Here is a 15966-nt window from a genome sequence, read left to right on the forward strand (position 1 = left end):
AGCCTGTTTTCCCCTTGACTCTACCCTGCTTCTAGGAAAAATGGAAATGAACACTTTAGGGATCTTACGTCAATTAATTCAGAGATTAATGTTTTGGTTTAACCTGAGGATAAATCCCACTGCCTCACACTTAGATATAAAGGAGGAAGTGGAGAAATGTGGCCTGCGACATTGTTGGGTAGATAATCCTTACTCAACTTGTTTTCTGACCTACTTAACCCATGGGCCAACTCTATGACTTCTTTGCTGGATGGGAATATTTTTTTCTCTAACTCTCTCAGATGAGTATGTAGGCTGTGGCTTCTGCTAATTTCCTCACTTAGGTAATCCTATATGCTCTCTCTTCTTCAGATTTGTGAAAACTCTTTAGTGTCTTCTCTGGTCTTCAGTGACATCATGAAAATTTTCCCTACTCCATCTTTATTTTCATTGCATTGGGAATTTGAAAGCCAAGGGGTGAAAAACACATGGGTTAGAAGTCATAAATTAGAAATTGAAGTCTTGACTGGAAAAATGTATGAAGAAAAAATAGATGATAGATAGTACATGTATGCATGCATAGATAAGGGAGTTCAGAATAAATTTTTTATATCTACTTTAACTGTGAGAAATCCTAGATACAGGGATTATACCTTTACTTTTGGTTTTCAGTAATTGTGTAAGTATCATCTAATATTGAGGTTAACAGTAGCTGGATAGAATCGTCATGAGAACACCAAAATGTACAATATGTACAATATTCAAAAGAAAGCGTAGTCCTAGTAATATTAATAAGTGGAAATATGATACTATTATTTTTCAAAGTTTTAAATTAAAAAATGTTGATTTCATTAAATTTATTAGATTCAAGTGAAATAAATTTAAGTGCATCCTTTCAAAGTATTTTTTTGGGCAATAATGCATGACATTTCCATTATAAAAATTTGAAAAATAAAGAAAAGTATAAAGAAAGTAAAATTAAAAATTGAGATGAATATACAGGTATGTGTATATGTAACACATACATCAGTTACCCATTAGAAGATTTTTATAATTCATTAAATAGTTTTTAAAAGTGTTCTTCAAATGCCACTCAGTTTTTCATTATATGTTCATTTTTTATTTTACGGAACCCTATTAGGCTTTTAGGTTGATTATAATTTTTCAATATTATGGTAAACATCTGAAGTAAACATCTTCATAAATGTTTGAGGACATCTGAGATTATTGCTTCTGGATAAATTCTAGAAGGGAGGTTATTTAGCAATAAAAATGAATTATCATATTTAAGGGTTTGATAGATATTACAGAATTCTCCTCAAAAAGTTTGGATACATTATTTATTCCCATCATCAAGATAGGAGGCAGTGACTTCTATACCCTCCAAACTAGAGGATGATGATGGAATCTGATCTGAGTCTCTTCAGCTTACTTTCCAAGACAGACCATGATTGTAAGCAGATGCTCAGATGCTTAGTGTCTTTTGGCCTAATCCGGAAAATACCAAGCGTGGTACCACTGACATGAATCACTTGCCAACCCTGCTGTTTGTGTATACTTTAGTGAATCAGAACCTGTCTGTATAGGGTATGCATAAATAGAGAGTGAAGGGAAGAAAAAGAAGGGAAAAAAGAATAAGGATAGTGGAATTGGGGATTGGACATCTGTATTCCTGACATCTACTTACCTGAATTTGTCAGATAATTCCTGAAAGGTGTGATACCTCCATTTGAATGTAGGGTATATAAAAATACCAGTTCTTCAACCATCTTTTCTCCAACAGACCAAGTATGTGTACACTGAAAGTCTTTTGAGGAAAGTAATCTTCCCCTCCCCTGTATGATTTCCAGAAGCATTGCGGAGCCTGCAAAACCCAAGTGGAAACTGCACTCACTGCCTTATTTCTCAGATTGAAGTGGTATAGTTTCTACAAGGCTACTAAGGTCTTTTTAAAATACATAGATTTCTGTTAAGGAGATTTCTTTCTTATAACTGTGCCCAAATAACTGAGTGGAAAAATCATCCACTTTGTTTTAAATATAATTGAAGTTTATTTTGTTTGATATGGCAATAGGAAAATCCTGAAAAAGAATAGTTTTAGCTTCTCCCACTTCTTTTTCTGAATCTTTGTTGTCACTACTGTGATTTGCTTAATTTTTATACTTAGCCCTGGATAATAAAAGAGCAGACCCTGACTTCTCTTAGTTCACTCTCCGGGTTTGGTGATATTATTTACTATACAGCTTTTCAAGCCATTCACAATGGACCAGTATATTACATGTTGGTCATGTTGGTGTGTCCAACTCTGAGGCAATCTTAATGTAAAAAAAAAAGGATTACTTTTGTTTTTTAATGAAGAAGTTATGAAGCTATCCTGACTCATTGAAATAATGTGTTTGTTATTTTAAAATAAGAACTATTCTTTTTTATGCTTTTTTGTTTAGAACATTCCAAGATACTGATACATAGGGACTTGACTTTTGTATTTTACATTTTTTCTTTTATATAAGTTTTGTGATGTTTTGTATATACATATATGTTATTTAGGGAAGTCATAGTTTGAATGCATACCCTATTTTGTTTTTTTTTAATTTTTTAATTGAATTTAAATTTTTAATTTGAATGCATACCCTATTGTGGTTTTTTAAAAAAATTTAAATTGAATTTTTAAATTCAAATTTAAATTAAAACACAAATATGTTTTAAATTTCTTTTCTTTGTTATTCCTAACATATTTTCCCTAATTGTTTTTAATTCAAAATGAGAATATATTTTTTGTGGTATCTAAAGGGACATATAATTGTAAGAAAATGTAGAAATGCAAAATAGAATAAAACAATCTTTCCATCACCTCATTTCACAGAAATGAGTTTCCCCAAGAGAGGGGAGCAGAGGTTTGTGAGCAATGTTAATGAGATTAAGACAGAAGAGGATGAAGTGAGGTGATCAGAGAATCAAGAGAAGCTTGAGAGTGGTAGGAGACTGTTAAAATTCTTACTGCGGTAAATTTTAAATGAGAAAGGTTGATTGAATTGCAGTAAAAATGAATACAGATGAAAAGTAAAGGGAATTGATTTGTTTTTTCATTAAGTTGTCAGTTTTTCACTTTAAAAACTGAGAAGTAAAAAAATAAATAAAAAAATAAAAGCTGGGAAGTGTTAAGTTCAAATTTTTAAATAAAGATGGTAAAGAGCATGAAAAGTTAAGTCTTGCGTGTAGCAGTCACTCAATAAATGCTAATTCAACATAATAATTCTGTGAACACATTACTTCTTATAGTTGAAACAAAAAAATCTGTTTAAAGATTGATTGATTGATTGATTTGAGAGAGTGAGAGAGCCCAGGTGCACACACATGTGAGTACAGGGGCAAAGGGAGAGAATCTCAGCAGACTCCTGCTGAGCACAGAGCCTGAGGCAGGCCTGATCTCATGACCCTGAGATCCTGACCTGAGCTGAAATCAAGAATTGAACACTTAACCCACCTGAGCCACCCAGGTGCCCCAACATCTGTTTATTATTTTTTTTACTGTGCCATTTCTGGCTGGCAAACATTTAACACTTTATTTCTTTGTTTCCATTTAGGCCTCTTATGTAAGGAGCTGAAGGGGAAATAAAATAAACAGGATGAAAAGATGGCAACGTTGCCTCCCCCAGGACCTCAGAGTTTTGTCTACTTTACAAAACAGTCTCTTGCCCTCATTGAACAACGTATTGCTGAAGGAAAAACAAAGGAACCCAAGGAAGAAAAGAAAGATGATGATGAAGAAGGCCCGAGGCCAAGTAGCGACTTGGAAGCTGGCAAACAGCTGCCCTTCATCTATGGCGACATCCCCCCAGGCATGGTGTCAGAGCCCCTGGAGGACCTGGACCCCTACTACGCAGACAAAAAAGTGAGTTATTGTGACTGCAGTAGTGTGGTCTCTGCTTCTTTTGTTCAGAGAGCTATTTTAAGTTGAGAATCCACTACATGACACAGGTGTTCAGCTAAATGCATATGTAGGATATTCAGATTATGTACATTTAATTTTTCATCAAAACTGGTTGTCACTGGCATATTATTTTGATTTCTGTAATCTTTCAAAATATTCAATATAATGTCCAACCTTTTTGGACGTGACACAGATGCATACCTGTAGGAACAAAATCATTATCAATCTGAGAACTAAGAGCTGGGATATGTCCAGAATGCATTTGCACACAGGTGACCGCTGAATCCATGGGAACATTTAAGATCATTCAGCTAGTAATGGAATTTAGACTTTCCATTGTTCAAAAAAGAAAGGGGCATATATTATAAAATTATTAGAAAAGTTGAGGACCAAGAAAGACTGTAGGAATGAGCAAAGAAAATGAGCTGGCAACTTTGCGTAAGCAGTTTGTCTTAGGGGATAGAAAGCAAAGCAAGATGGTGGCAGAGAGCAAATAAAAAGAGGAAGTTGGTAGTGGTACATTCATGCTGAGAAATCTCTCATTTTTCCACTAGAAAGATGGTCAGTTGAGGCACCAAATTGAAAACCTTTTCAACACAGCTTTGAAAGCAAAGGAAAATTATTCACAGGAGAAAAATACAGAGGGTTGGAATAATGTCATAGCGAGTTGCAGATGTTAACAGACAAGATACAAGCTTCAGGTCCAAGTGTATTTGCATTAGAAATGTGGAGAGAAAAAAAAAAGAAACGTGGAGAGACTTGAGGGGCAGATAGAGGTTGGATTTGGAGAGTCCTGATATGTTGAAGTAATGCGGTAATGAAGTAAATGCAGGCACATCAGAGGAAATGCGTGTTAAATGATGTCAGTATTTTCCATAGTACAGGAATGGAAATTGTCCTCTGAATGTCAAATGTTGAGAGTACCAGAGTTGAGAAGGTGTTTATTACATTGGTGAATTGGGAAAAGTTTGAAATAACTGCTGTCAAGTTTATTCTATTGAGAAAATGCGAAGTACAGTTGCAGACACAACCAGGTTGAAGTTGAAGACTCTACGAGGAGTCTGTAAAGAATTAGATAAGCAGTTCCATAACTTTCTCCAACATTGCTTTGCATTATAGCACCTGTAGACTTTGAGAGATCAAGAAAGGCAAAATACTGTCCATTTAAAAACATATTTTGGGCCGCCTAGATGGCTCGGTTGGCTAAGTGAGTGCTTTTGGCTCAGATCGTGATCTCAGGGTTCTGGGATCAAGTCCTGCATTGGGCTCCCTGCTCAGCAGAGAGTCTGCTTCTCTCTCTCCCTCTGCCCCTCCTCCCCACTTGTACGCTCTCTCTCTGTCTCAAATAAATAAATAAAATCGTAAACAAAAATAAAAACATATTTTTGATTTGTTTAAAATATAAATAAAAGAATATTTCTTGAAAAGACACCTAGCACATAAGGTAAAATAGAAAACATATTTTAAATATCTTGAAGTATAAAATATGATGAGGTTATATTTTGACAGTAGAAACATGTCTGCCTCAGGTGGTAGTTGCTATGAATAGCGATACCTAATATTTTGGTTCACTTTAAACCCAGCATCTCAACAGGCTGATAGCACAGTGATTAAAAAGTGGAATCCTGTGAAGACCTTGAAATATTACACAGCATTCTAATTAATCAGTCACTATTCTTACACAGAAAGGAAGAATGGTAATATGTATTGAGAATCTCTGTGTTAGGCACTAGACTTTTTTTATAAATTAGCACACAAATACATATATCATAAACTGGTGAGAAGAGACATAATACTCTATTTTTAGATGAGACAAAGGGCTTGGGGAAATTCAATGTACAAAATGTTATACCCTGGTAAATTGTAGATTTTTAAAAATTCAGGTTGGTTTGACCCCCTACTGAGATATTCTGTTGTGCAACATCTCTTAGTATCTTAGTTTCTGTTGCATAGCAACCACTATGCCAACAACTTGGCAAAAGTGAGTGAAATAATGATGAGTGAATAATTAGATAGGCAAGATAAAAAGTACTTTCTCATTTGCTTATTCATCCTGAAAAATTCCTGGCTCAGCATGGATACCAACTACATTTCTTAATTCCACAAGGGGGCTGGATGTTACTTAATCAGCTACTACTTAGGGGGAAAGGAATCTCTCCAGAATAATCCTGGAGTCAGAGATAGACACTAATACTGGTTTAAAATGACTTGGGAGGTAAAGAGAAAATGTTTACATTTGAATGGAGGATTAGTCTACGGCCATACCACCCTGAACACGCCCGATCTCGTCTGAATGGAGGATTATAGACTTATTAATAAATGGAGTAATGTTAGTTATGTGATAGACTAATTTAATAGACGACATTTGGGACGGGACTCCAGCCCTTCACCTTGTCCCCAATTCCTTTTAAATATCCAGTATTTGGATATCAGATAGCCTCATCAAAAGCCTAACCCACATGTGCATCAGTATTGTTGAGTTTTGACTTTTGCTTACAACTTTCGGGTTAACTTTGTGTTTCAAGTTACTCACACTAATTGACCAAAACTTTATTTCTGCTACATTATAATTACTGCTTGTATTAAAAATCTTAGTGACCCCAAATTTGACTTGGGCTCTGATATTAATCTGTATTAGAGTGTAATTATCAATGCTTCATTAAAACAAAGAACAGGGATCCCTGGGTGGCTCAGCGGTTTGGCGCCTGCCTTTGGCCCAGGGCGCGATCCTGGAGACCTGGGATCGAATCCCACGTCGGGCTCCCGGTGCATGGAGCCTGCTTCTCCCTCTGCCTGTGTCTCTGCCTCATTCTCTCTCTCTCTCTCTCTGTGACTATCACAAATAAATAAAAATTAAAAAAATAAAATAAAATAAAACAAAGAACAGTTAATGATAGAAGTTAGGGCTTCATTTTTACGTGTGATGCATATGTAAGTACTTTTTAATAGTGTTATGCTGTGCTTTTATTGTAAGTGAAAGTTTTTTTGTCTTTAAAAAGAATAAATTACCAATCACCCTCTGCTATGGGTATTAAGAAGAAAGGTACATTGTCTTATTATCTTCATATTTTCTGTGCCTTATATGTTGCCTGTAATTTCAGCAGCTGCTCCCAACATTGACTAAGAATTTAACAATGTGCCATAAACTTAAAAAACTTTATAGGTACTAGGTGCTGGCTCTCACGCTGCTAAATGGTGGATCTGATATTTAGAATCACATCTATCCAAACCAAAGCTATGCTTTTTAGACACCATAATTCTCTAATTTTATGTTCAACAAATACTTAAATAAATTAGCAAAATGAAAAGAATTTGGCAGCCCCGGTGGCTCAGGGGTTTAGCGCCGCCTCAGCCCAGGGCATGATTCTGGAGACCCAGGATTGAGTCCCATGTAGGGCTCCCTGCATGGAGCCTGCTTCTCCCTCTGCCTGTGTCTGCCTCCCTCTCCCTGTGTCTCTTATGAATAAATAAAATAAAATCTTAAAAAAAATTAAAAGAATTTATTCAAACTTTGACATCTACGCATTTCATAGCAGGATTTTAGAATTTCTTAAAGGGACCTATGCTGATCCCTCAAATTTTGTTTGAGGTTTACTTATTCTCCTACCTATAATTAACTCCTAGGTGTGTGTAAACCCAGATATTCCTAGAGAAGTTTTTGATTTTTTTTTTTTAGAGATTCTATTTATTCATGAGAGGCACAGAGGCAGAAACATAGGCAGCAGGAGAAGCAGGCTCCCTGTGGGGATCCCCACATGGGACTCCATCCCAGGACTTTGGAATCACAACCTGAGCCAAAGGCAGACACTCAACCACCCAGGTGCCTGAGAAGTTTTTGATTTGAATAAACATTGGGAATTTAAATTTAAAAATAGAGATGAATTCTTTTTTGTAAAAATTTCAAGTGCAGTGTAACTTTATCTGGCCAAGTCTAGACAGTAATGTTGCAATTTTTACGTTAGCTCAGCTGACCTCTGGTTCAGGAAGTCTCCCTAATAATTCTGACACACGTGTGCCTGTCTCCTCCATATTGTCACACTCCTCCATTTGTATTTCTCTGTATTATTCTTGTCCCATCTTGCTTTGTATTCAAGATATTGTGTATGCATCACTTTTCTAGGACGTTTCTTCAATGTAAAACCAAAGACTCACTTACAGTAAATGCCTTTTATCACCTCATATGCCAGAGTTGCTCACTACACAATTACAGAACGTTATGGATGAATGAATTTTAAAAAGCACAGTGTATCAAGATTTAAGACAATAGTGGTTGTACTCAAAGACTAGATATCAATTTTAAAGCTAATTTTAAGTGTAAAAGTGAACGTTATGTTAAATCATGTTTAGGTATAATTAGTATAGTGAAAGTGACCAGGAATATAAAAGGGCATCTGAAAATAGCAGATTCTCGTTCCTTTTCATGAAAACTCTGCCACATAAAATTAAAAAGTAACATACTCAAACTTAGGTCCCCAATTTGGTGAAAAATATTTGTTCCCGGAAACCCGTTCCTAAACTTATATAAAATTCAGATTAAACAACAACAAAAGACCAAGTCAGTGTCTACTCAATAACACAGGCAATTTGCCTACCAACTACAGAAAAATTAGACAAAGATTTGAACTTAATCTTCCTAATTTCCCAGCAGCTTTCTTAGATTGCATTAATATTTTCTTATTGTTGCTATTTATTTGTTTGAGTTTAAATTTTTAACTAAATACCAAAGCCATAGAGAATGTCACTTATTGTGCAATGGTTACATAATACATTTCAAGAGTATTTGGTTCATTTGTATTATTTTTAAAAATTACTCTGAGTTAGGAGCAAGGAAGTCCTTTAATTTGTGTTCTTTTATTTTAGCTGTTATTAGAATTATATCTAGAATAGGAAAATTGAACTGGGTAATAGGATTCTTCTAACTCTAATATTCCTTAAATTGATGAAAATGTGTTTTTGAAAGGACTCATATTTTGGAACACTTGCCATTAATTATGACAATAGCCAACAAGTATTAAAATTCTCAAGGTGTTATGGCCAAAATCAGAGATAGCTAGTTTCTATTTAGTTTGCTTAAAATGCAGTGAAATGAAAGAAGGAAATTATATTCTAAACTAATCCAGTGGCACAACTTATTGTTACTGATTTGGGTATTAAAGGGATATGAAAAAGAGAAGACACTATATTTTGGGAGCTCTAGGCAATCCATGCTCACAGTTGTCTCACTTCTTAATTTACTAAGAAGAAATGGACCAAGTTCGTTGGTCAACGTGACCTAAACAGCTGCATTAATGGCAGTTAATGGCGACGCTGCTTGAGTCTGATGGCATGTTTCTTTACTATGACCCTACTACATGCAGATGTGGTAAACTGCTGATATAAACGTGCTAGGATGAAATTTTGGATTCTCAATTTCATGCTATTTTCTTTTTTTCCCACAGACTTTCATAGTATTGAACAAAGGGAAAGCAATCTTCCGTTTCAATGCCACCCCTGCTTTGTACATGCTGTCTCCATTCAGTCCTCTAAGAAGAATATCTATTAAGATTTTAGTACACTCATATCCTTTTTAAAATGATTACTGGCATTGGTTTTTTAAAACGTAGGTTTTGCTGTGTATTCAAGTATAGATTTTAGTCCTCTTGTAGCTGAAAAGATAGGTTTTAGTTCACCGATTTTGATATAATTTGATGTAAGTCTCAGAAAATTGGGAGAATGGCAGTTTTTAGCATTTTAGGATAAATTTTAGGATAAATTATTTTTATGATAAATTACTTTGTATATTAGTCCCTTGTCCAAAGAAATAGAAAAAAAAGGTATAAATTCATATAGAATTATTTTCTAGGAAAAAGTTGTTAGCATTTTAACAAGTGTCATTATCAAATATTCAAAGTTCCCACTGTGTTCTTTTATCCTGTTCCTTGATTCTAAGCTACCTTATTCAGCATGCTTATTATGTGCACTATTCTGACAAACTGCATATTTATGACCATGAGTAACCCTCCAGATTGGACCAAGAATGTAGAGTAAGTGGGTATAAATACATTTTAATATGATCTCTATGTTATTTTAATCCTCTCCTTTCCCGCCACAAAGTTACTACAACTCTAAAAATTGTGGTGTTTTTCTGCCCATGTTATATGGTTGCTTTTCTTTCAATTATTTTTTTCTTCTCTGTGGTATTAATCTGCGAGCAGTGGAATAGAATAGTCAGATGCTACAGTCTTTTCTAGAAGAATGAATGTATCAGATGTCCTACTTGTTTCTTAAGACATGTGTTATTTCTGATAGGAGTAATGTAGGACTTTTCCAGGCAGATCTAATACCTATGTTCTTAGTCATTTTGAATACCACGACTTTCTAATGTAGACATTTAAAAATTTTCTGGAAATACCTTTACTGTAGTTTATTCTAATAGAGTGAATCCAGGGATTTCCCCAATAGCCACACTCCAATAGATGCCTTTCTCTGGTTGATCAGAAAAAATAAAAGATTTACATGGTGTTGTATTCTCCTTATATTTAATATTCCATTGGATTCTTGTGTCTAGGTACACTTTTACTGGAATATATACTTTTGAGTCACTTGTCAAAATCCTTGCAAGAGGCTTCTGTGTAGGAGAATTCACTTTCCTTCGTGACCCATGGAACTGGCTCGATTTTGTCGTCATTGTTTTTGCGTAAGTACATTCAGTTTTTGAAATGGCAAACTTAGGAGAATCAGTATTTCAGTAAGAACAAGTCCTTGGGGTCTGACTTTTCCTGCATGTAAAGTTGTATTTAAAGAATACTGTGTGAAAGCTAGTCATTGATAAGCAAATACTAATTTTTGAGAAAGAGCATTTCCCATTGAAAAGTATATGACATCCTTAAGACTGATCATCTCCTCCATTCTCAGCAATTGGATGGATAGTCTATGCAGTGCAAGTGAGATTACACTTTTTTCCGTGTCTTATTTAAAAACTAATAAAACCTGTAAGAATCACAGAAAAAGCTCAGGCCTTTAATTATAAAGTACATTTCTCTTTTTATTAACCTATACTATTCAAGAGCTAATTAAATATATTAAGATATAGAAAAGTAAATCTTTTTATAAGGGCTGTCACTGCATATAATCCTAACATCAGTGAATCATATATGCAGCCACAGCTTATTTTTGAGAAAAATATTACATTAAAATATAATTTTAATTAATTCATACTGCTGTTATTTTCCCAAATATATTTGCCAGTAATATTCCATTGTTTTTTAAAATCTCCAACCTAGATACAATATTTTTCTCATCTATCTAATTTTAAAAGTAATACATGTCCATCGGAGGAATTTAGACAATAGAGAAGGGTCTTAAGATTTCTAGTTTCCCATTCCCTCACCCCCACCTCCACCTCCTTGTCCATCAGGCTTGCTTCTTTCATGGTCACATGACTACTGCAGTTGTACCTACCACCTGCTGGTAAGACAATACTGTGTCAAAGAAGGCTGTCTCTTCTCAGGGGTCTCATTTTAAGTTGAGATATAATTTATATGACGTAAAATTAACCCCTTTAAAAGTATAAAATTTTTTTATACTTTTTTTTTTGTAGTGTTTTTTTTTTTTTAGTATTTTCACAAAGTGTTTTTTTTTTTTTAGTATTTTCACAAAGTTATGCAACCGTCACTAATCTCTGATTCCAGAATATTTCCGTCATCCCCAAAATAAGTCAATTACATTCCCTTCTTCCCCTAATGCTTGGAAACCACTCATCTGTTTTTGAATCTATGCATTTGCCTATTCTAGGCATTTCATATGAATGGAATCACACAGTATGTGACCTTTTGTGTGTTTTGCTTCTTTTCATTAGCATACAGTTTTCAAAGTTTGCTGTTGACATTTTATAGGATATTAAGTATCTACATTACCATAATGTGGAGGCATAATAACTAAAGCATTTGATTGTTTTTTTTATAAAGATTTTATTTATTTATTCATAGAGATGCTGAGAGAGAGAGAGAGGCAGAGACACAGGCAGAGGGAGAAGCAGGCTCCATGCAGAGAGCCTGACGTGGGACTCGATCCAGGGTCTCCAGGATCACGCCCTGGGCTGCAGGCAGTGCTAAACCGCTGAGCCACCAGGGCTGCCCCATTTGATTGTTTATGTAGGGATTTTAGTGCATGAAACCATTTTAATAATCTGTATTTTGCTCACATAAAAGGGGTCAAATCAAATCTAATTAAATTAAATTAGTTGTGATGGGGGAAAAAGAAGGCTTGCAGAAACTATCCATTTAAATATGAATTTCCCAAATATAGGTAATACCTTGACTAAAGGCACAGGTAAGTATCATAGACTCTATCTAAATTCTGAATAACTCTGATTTAATTCTACAGGTATTTAACAGAATTTGTAAACCTAGGCAATGTTTCAGCTCTTCGAACTTTCAGAGTCTTGAGAGCTTTGAAAACTATTTCTGTAATTCCAGGTAAGGAGTGATTGGTGTGAAGCATTAGGCCACTCATAACTCCAACTATTTGGGAGTTGTTCTTTGTTTGTGTGTGTGTGTGTTGTCACTGTGTTGTGTGTGAACTCCCTATTACAGATATGTGACAGAGTTCGTGGACTTGGGCAATGTCTCAGCGCTGAGAACATTCAGAGTTCTCCGAGCACTGAAAACAATTTCAGTCATTCCAGGTGAGAGTGGGGTTAAACACCGGGGCTGACTTTGATCTTTTGGAGGAAAGACAAGAATGATTTTCTCTTACATATTTTAATTGAATTTGATTTTTTGTGGTTTTCACAATCATTATTAAAAGTCAGCCTTTGCGTTTAATCAATTGCATGGGTCTTAGAGGATGAAGATGGCCATTTGGCTCACATCTCAACTTGAAATTTTCCTTCCTGTGTAACCGATCATTTTGCATTTTGCTTAGCCAGGAACAAAAATTTCAATTTGTTTTGATTGCTTTTCATACAGTTAGAAAAAGAGATTTAAAAAAATATCAGCATGAGGGTATTGCATGATGTACTGTGTCTTTTAGCTTTTCACAACAAACCATTTCTCAACTGAAAATTGGTTAAGTTGTCACTATACGCTGCAGTTCAGCCTCTTTTAATGTCTTTATAGAGAGATGGTTTGTTTGACAAGCATTTACTAAATTAGCACTTTTAAAAATAATATTTACAAGTGAATATGGATATGATTTGAGCAAACAAATTATTCATTTTGATAGTCTGGCTACTCATTGGAAATGTTTTATATTTTTTTATCATTTGCTGTTATATATAGAAACAAAAAATATATAAAACAGCAAATCCACCCTGTTGAGCTAGTAGTCTTTTTTGAACTAGGTTACTTAAGGTCATTGATTTGATATAATGCATGCATTTTTAGGAAAGCTTGTGTTTTGTTTTTATTTCTCATTCAGAGGCTTTATTTCATTATGAACTTCTTTTTTTTTATTTTTATTTTTATTTTTATTTTTTATTTTTTATTTTTTTTGCCCGTGTTCAGGCCTGAAGACCATTGTGGGAGCTCTGATCCAGTCTGTGAAGAAGCTCTCTGATGTCATGATCTTGACTGTGTTCTGTCTGAGTGTGTTTGCGCTAATTGGGCTCCAGCTCTTCATGGGCAACCTGAAGCATAAATGTCTGCGGGATCCACTGGACGATAATGAAACATTAACAAGCTTATTGGATACCCTTGAAGAAGAAGACTATAAAAGTAAGAATGTCCCTTTAGTTGATGTTAAAATGAGATTGTTCTCTTTTAGCAATGAAATGTTGCTTTCTTTAATTTTTTCAAAATTACTCAAATATATAGAAAGTTACCACAGTGTGAATTTGGATCATGTTATATGTTCATAAATTTCCCTGTTTCTAAGCTTTGTAGCAGTTTTGGTATTGGACATATGATAGAACTACATAATTCTTAATCTCTTCTATAAGATAAAAATAAATAAATTTGCTCTAGAGAAATAAATTTATGTGTTTTATGTACTACAGTTGTATTGTGTAATTCATACTTTGGTTTATAGGGTAATCTATTTGTTATATGATAATATAATTATATTTTTACACTTGTGTTATAACATATGTAGTTGTATGAATCCCAGTATGACAATATTATTAATTATCACATATTAAAATGTCTACTTGATAGTATTTCTGAAGGTTTATATAAAGCAGAATGGTTCACTCAGCTTTATCAGCACTATCCCTATAATCAATGTAGTTTCACAGCTCTAAGGGCTTCTCCTGAGTCTAGCCAATAGCGTTATATCAAAGTTTAATTCACCAGAACTAGTCTGTAGGAAACATATGAGTTTATCTGTGCACACAATCTCAAGTCTGCTTAATTCACAAGTATATTTTAGAATATCTTACAGAGAGCCTAAACTGCGTTTTTTCTGAACAATTGTCCCCTACCGCAGTTTCTCTTGCCAGAGCTATTGATAAATTTGAGTGAGAATGAGATCAAACAAGATTGTGCTTTCTGTCTAACACCTGCAGTGTGTCTGTATGATGTTATCCACATGAACCCATGAACCTTAACAGATAATTAGATCCAGAATGGGGGAGAGGAAATCAAGAAACTTCCAAGTGTATATGCCTTTGACAGAATGTGATCAAGGAATAAAGATCTGAATTGGATTATGAAGAGTATACATCATTTTTTTACTTTACTAAATATGTACTCTCCCACTCACTAGGGAAGATAAAAGCAAATGAAACCTAGCTAGTATAGTAGGAGACTGTAAATAAAGAAAACAGAAAAAAATATGGAAGCCTAAAATGAGAAAAGTGAAGGTTTTCAAGTAAAATATTTAATGTGTAATTTCTTTACTATCAGTGTTTGATGAGGAATTTAGCATGCTTTCCCTTCCATTTTATTTTGACTTATTTTTCCAGTTTCTGATTTTTAATGATATAATCTTTCATTTTATTTTCAGTTTACAAAGAATTGTAACTTAATTTATAGAACATAAAAGTAATATACCTTATGGGTAATTGTTGATATTTACAATTAACAAGTGTTACAATTATAACACTTACTTAAATTTAACCTTTTTCTTTTTTACTAGGATTATTACCAGTTATTTTATTTTGATTATGTGTAAAAGTTAAGGTTGGGCCAAGCTAGTATGATAGACTTAGAGAAATACTTTGAAGTTGAGGAAATCATAAAAAAATAACCATAATGATTACCTATTGGATTCTACATTGGACAAGGAAAGAAGCGAACCCAAGAGTTAGTTGATAGATATGAGAAAGTGATGCAGTACATGAATTGGAACCCTTGAAGAAATTAAAGTATTACAGTGGTAAAGGCAGCCCCACAGAGAAAGGCTGAATATATTTTGAAAGTGTTTTCTGGTGCCTGCAGCAAAGCCTTTTTTGGAGGTGTTTTTAAAATTTATTATCAAATAAATGAGCCTACTGTCTAACATCATGTCTCAAAATACACAATTTATAGATTTCCTTTGACACCAAGCATTGTCAACATTGATACTCATCAAACTTCCTTCTTGCTACCACAGGTGAAGGAAAGATTCATGTGCACAGCTGATAGCTAAAATTCCAGTAGCTATTGTACACTAATATGGTGTGGTTCTGTTGGGATGAAGAAAGATAGTCTCTTATTCCAATTTTCTGAGTGTTTTGACATTTAAAAGGTCCTGGAAAAACCACAGTATTGGTCTGTACCACACACAGGGCTTTTCCTGTCTTCATCTGTAAGTGCTTTCCATGTGGGGACTCCATAGAACGCAGTCTCCCAGAATGCAGTGTGTCACCTGCAGGTGTTTGGCCTGTACCTTATCTCCTGCACCAGTGTTCTCAGAGTTGACTTATTATTGCCTCTTGATTGAAGAATAAACTCCAAAAGCCCAAGTCATATGTAGTTGCTAAAGGTCACCAGTCATGTCTTACCATTCTGTACCATTGGCTTTGAAATTAATTGAAAATTTCCTCAGAATCTGCACTTGATCTCCGTTCCAGATTTTTAGTGTGTGGATTTTGCAATTTTCTATTGCCTTTTATCCTTATATGTCTTTTACTGTGAGGTTGGGGCTTATCTATTACT

At 34.5% G+C, this 15966-nt stretch overlaps 1 protein-coding gene across 4 annotated transcripts in view; it reads left to right on the forward strand.

The window, feature by feature from the left end:
• The window catches only part of SCN9A (sodium voltage-gated channel alpha subunit 9), a 159817-nt gene that overhangs the window by 60223 nt on the left and 83628 nt on the right, over nt 1-15966 (forward strand). For 3 of the 4 annotated variants that reach the window (XM_072810932.1, XM_072810934.1, XM_072810933.1), the window contains exons 2-7: nt 3564-3871; nt 9349-9466; nt 9843-9933; nt 10458-10586; nt 12275-12366; nt 13396-13605. In XM_072810932.1, the coding sequence (XP_072667033.1) occupies nt 3614-3871; nt 9349-9466; nt 9843-9933; nt 10458-10586; nt 12275-12366; nt 13396-13605 (898 nt within the window). In that variant the 5' untranslated portion in view covers nt 3564-3613. Of the gene's footprint in view, nt 1-3563; nt 3872-9348; nt 9467-9842; nt 9934-10457; nt 10587-12274; nt 12367-13395; nt 13606-15966 lie in introns of those variants that run through there. The other variant, XM_072810935.1, reaches the window with a different exon arrangement.

Source organism: Canis lupus, chromosome 34 (genome assembly GCF_048164855.1).
Source record: "Canis lupus baileyi chromosome 34, mCanLup2.hap1, whole genome shotgun sequence".
NCBI lineage: Eukaryota > Metazoa > Chordata > Mammalia > Carnivora > Canidae > Canis > Canis lupus.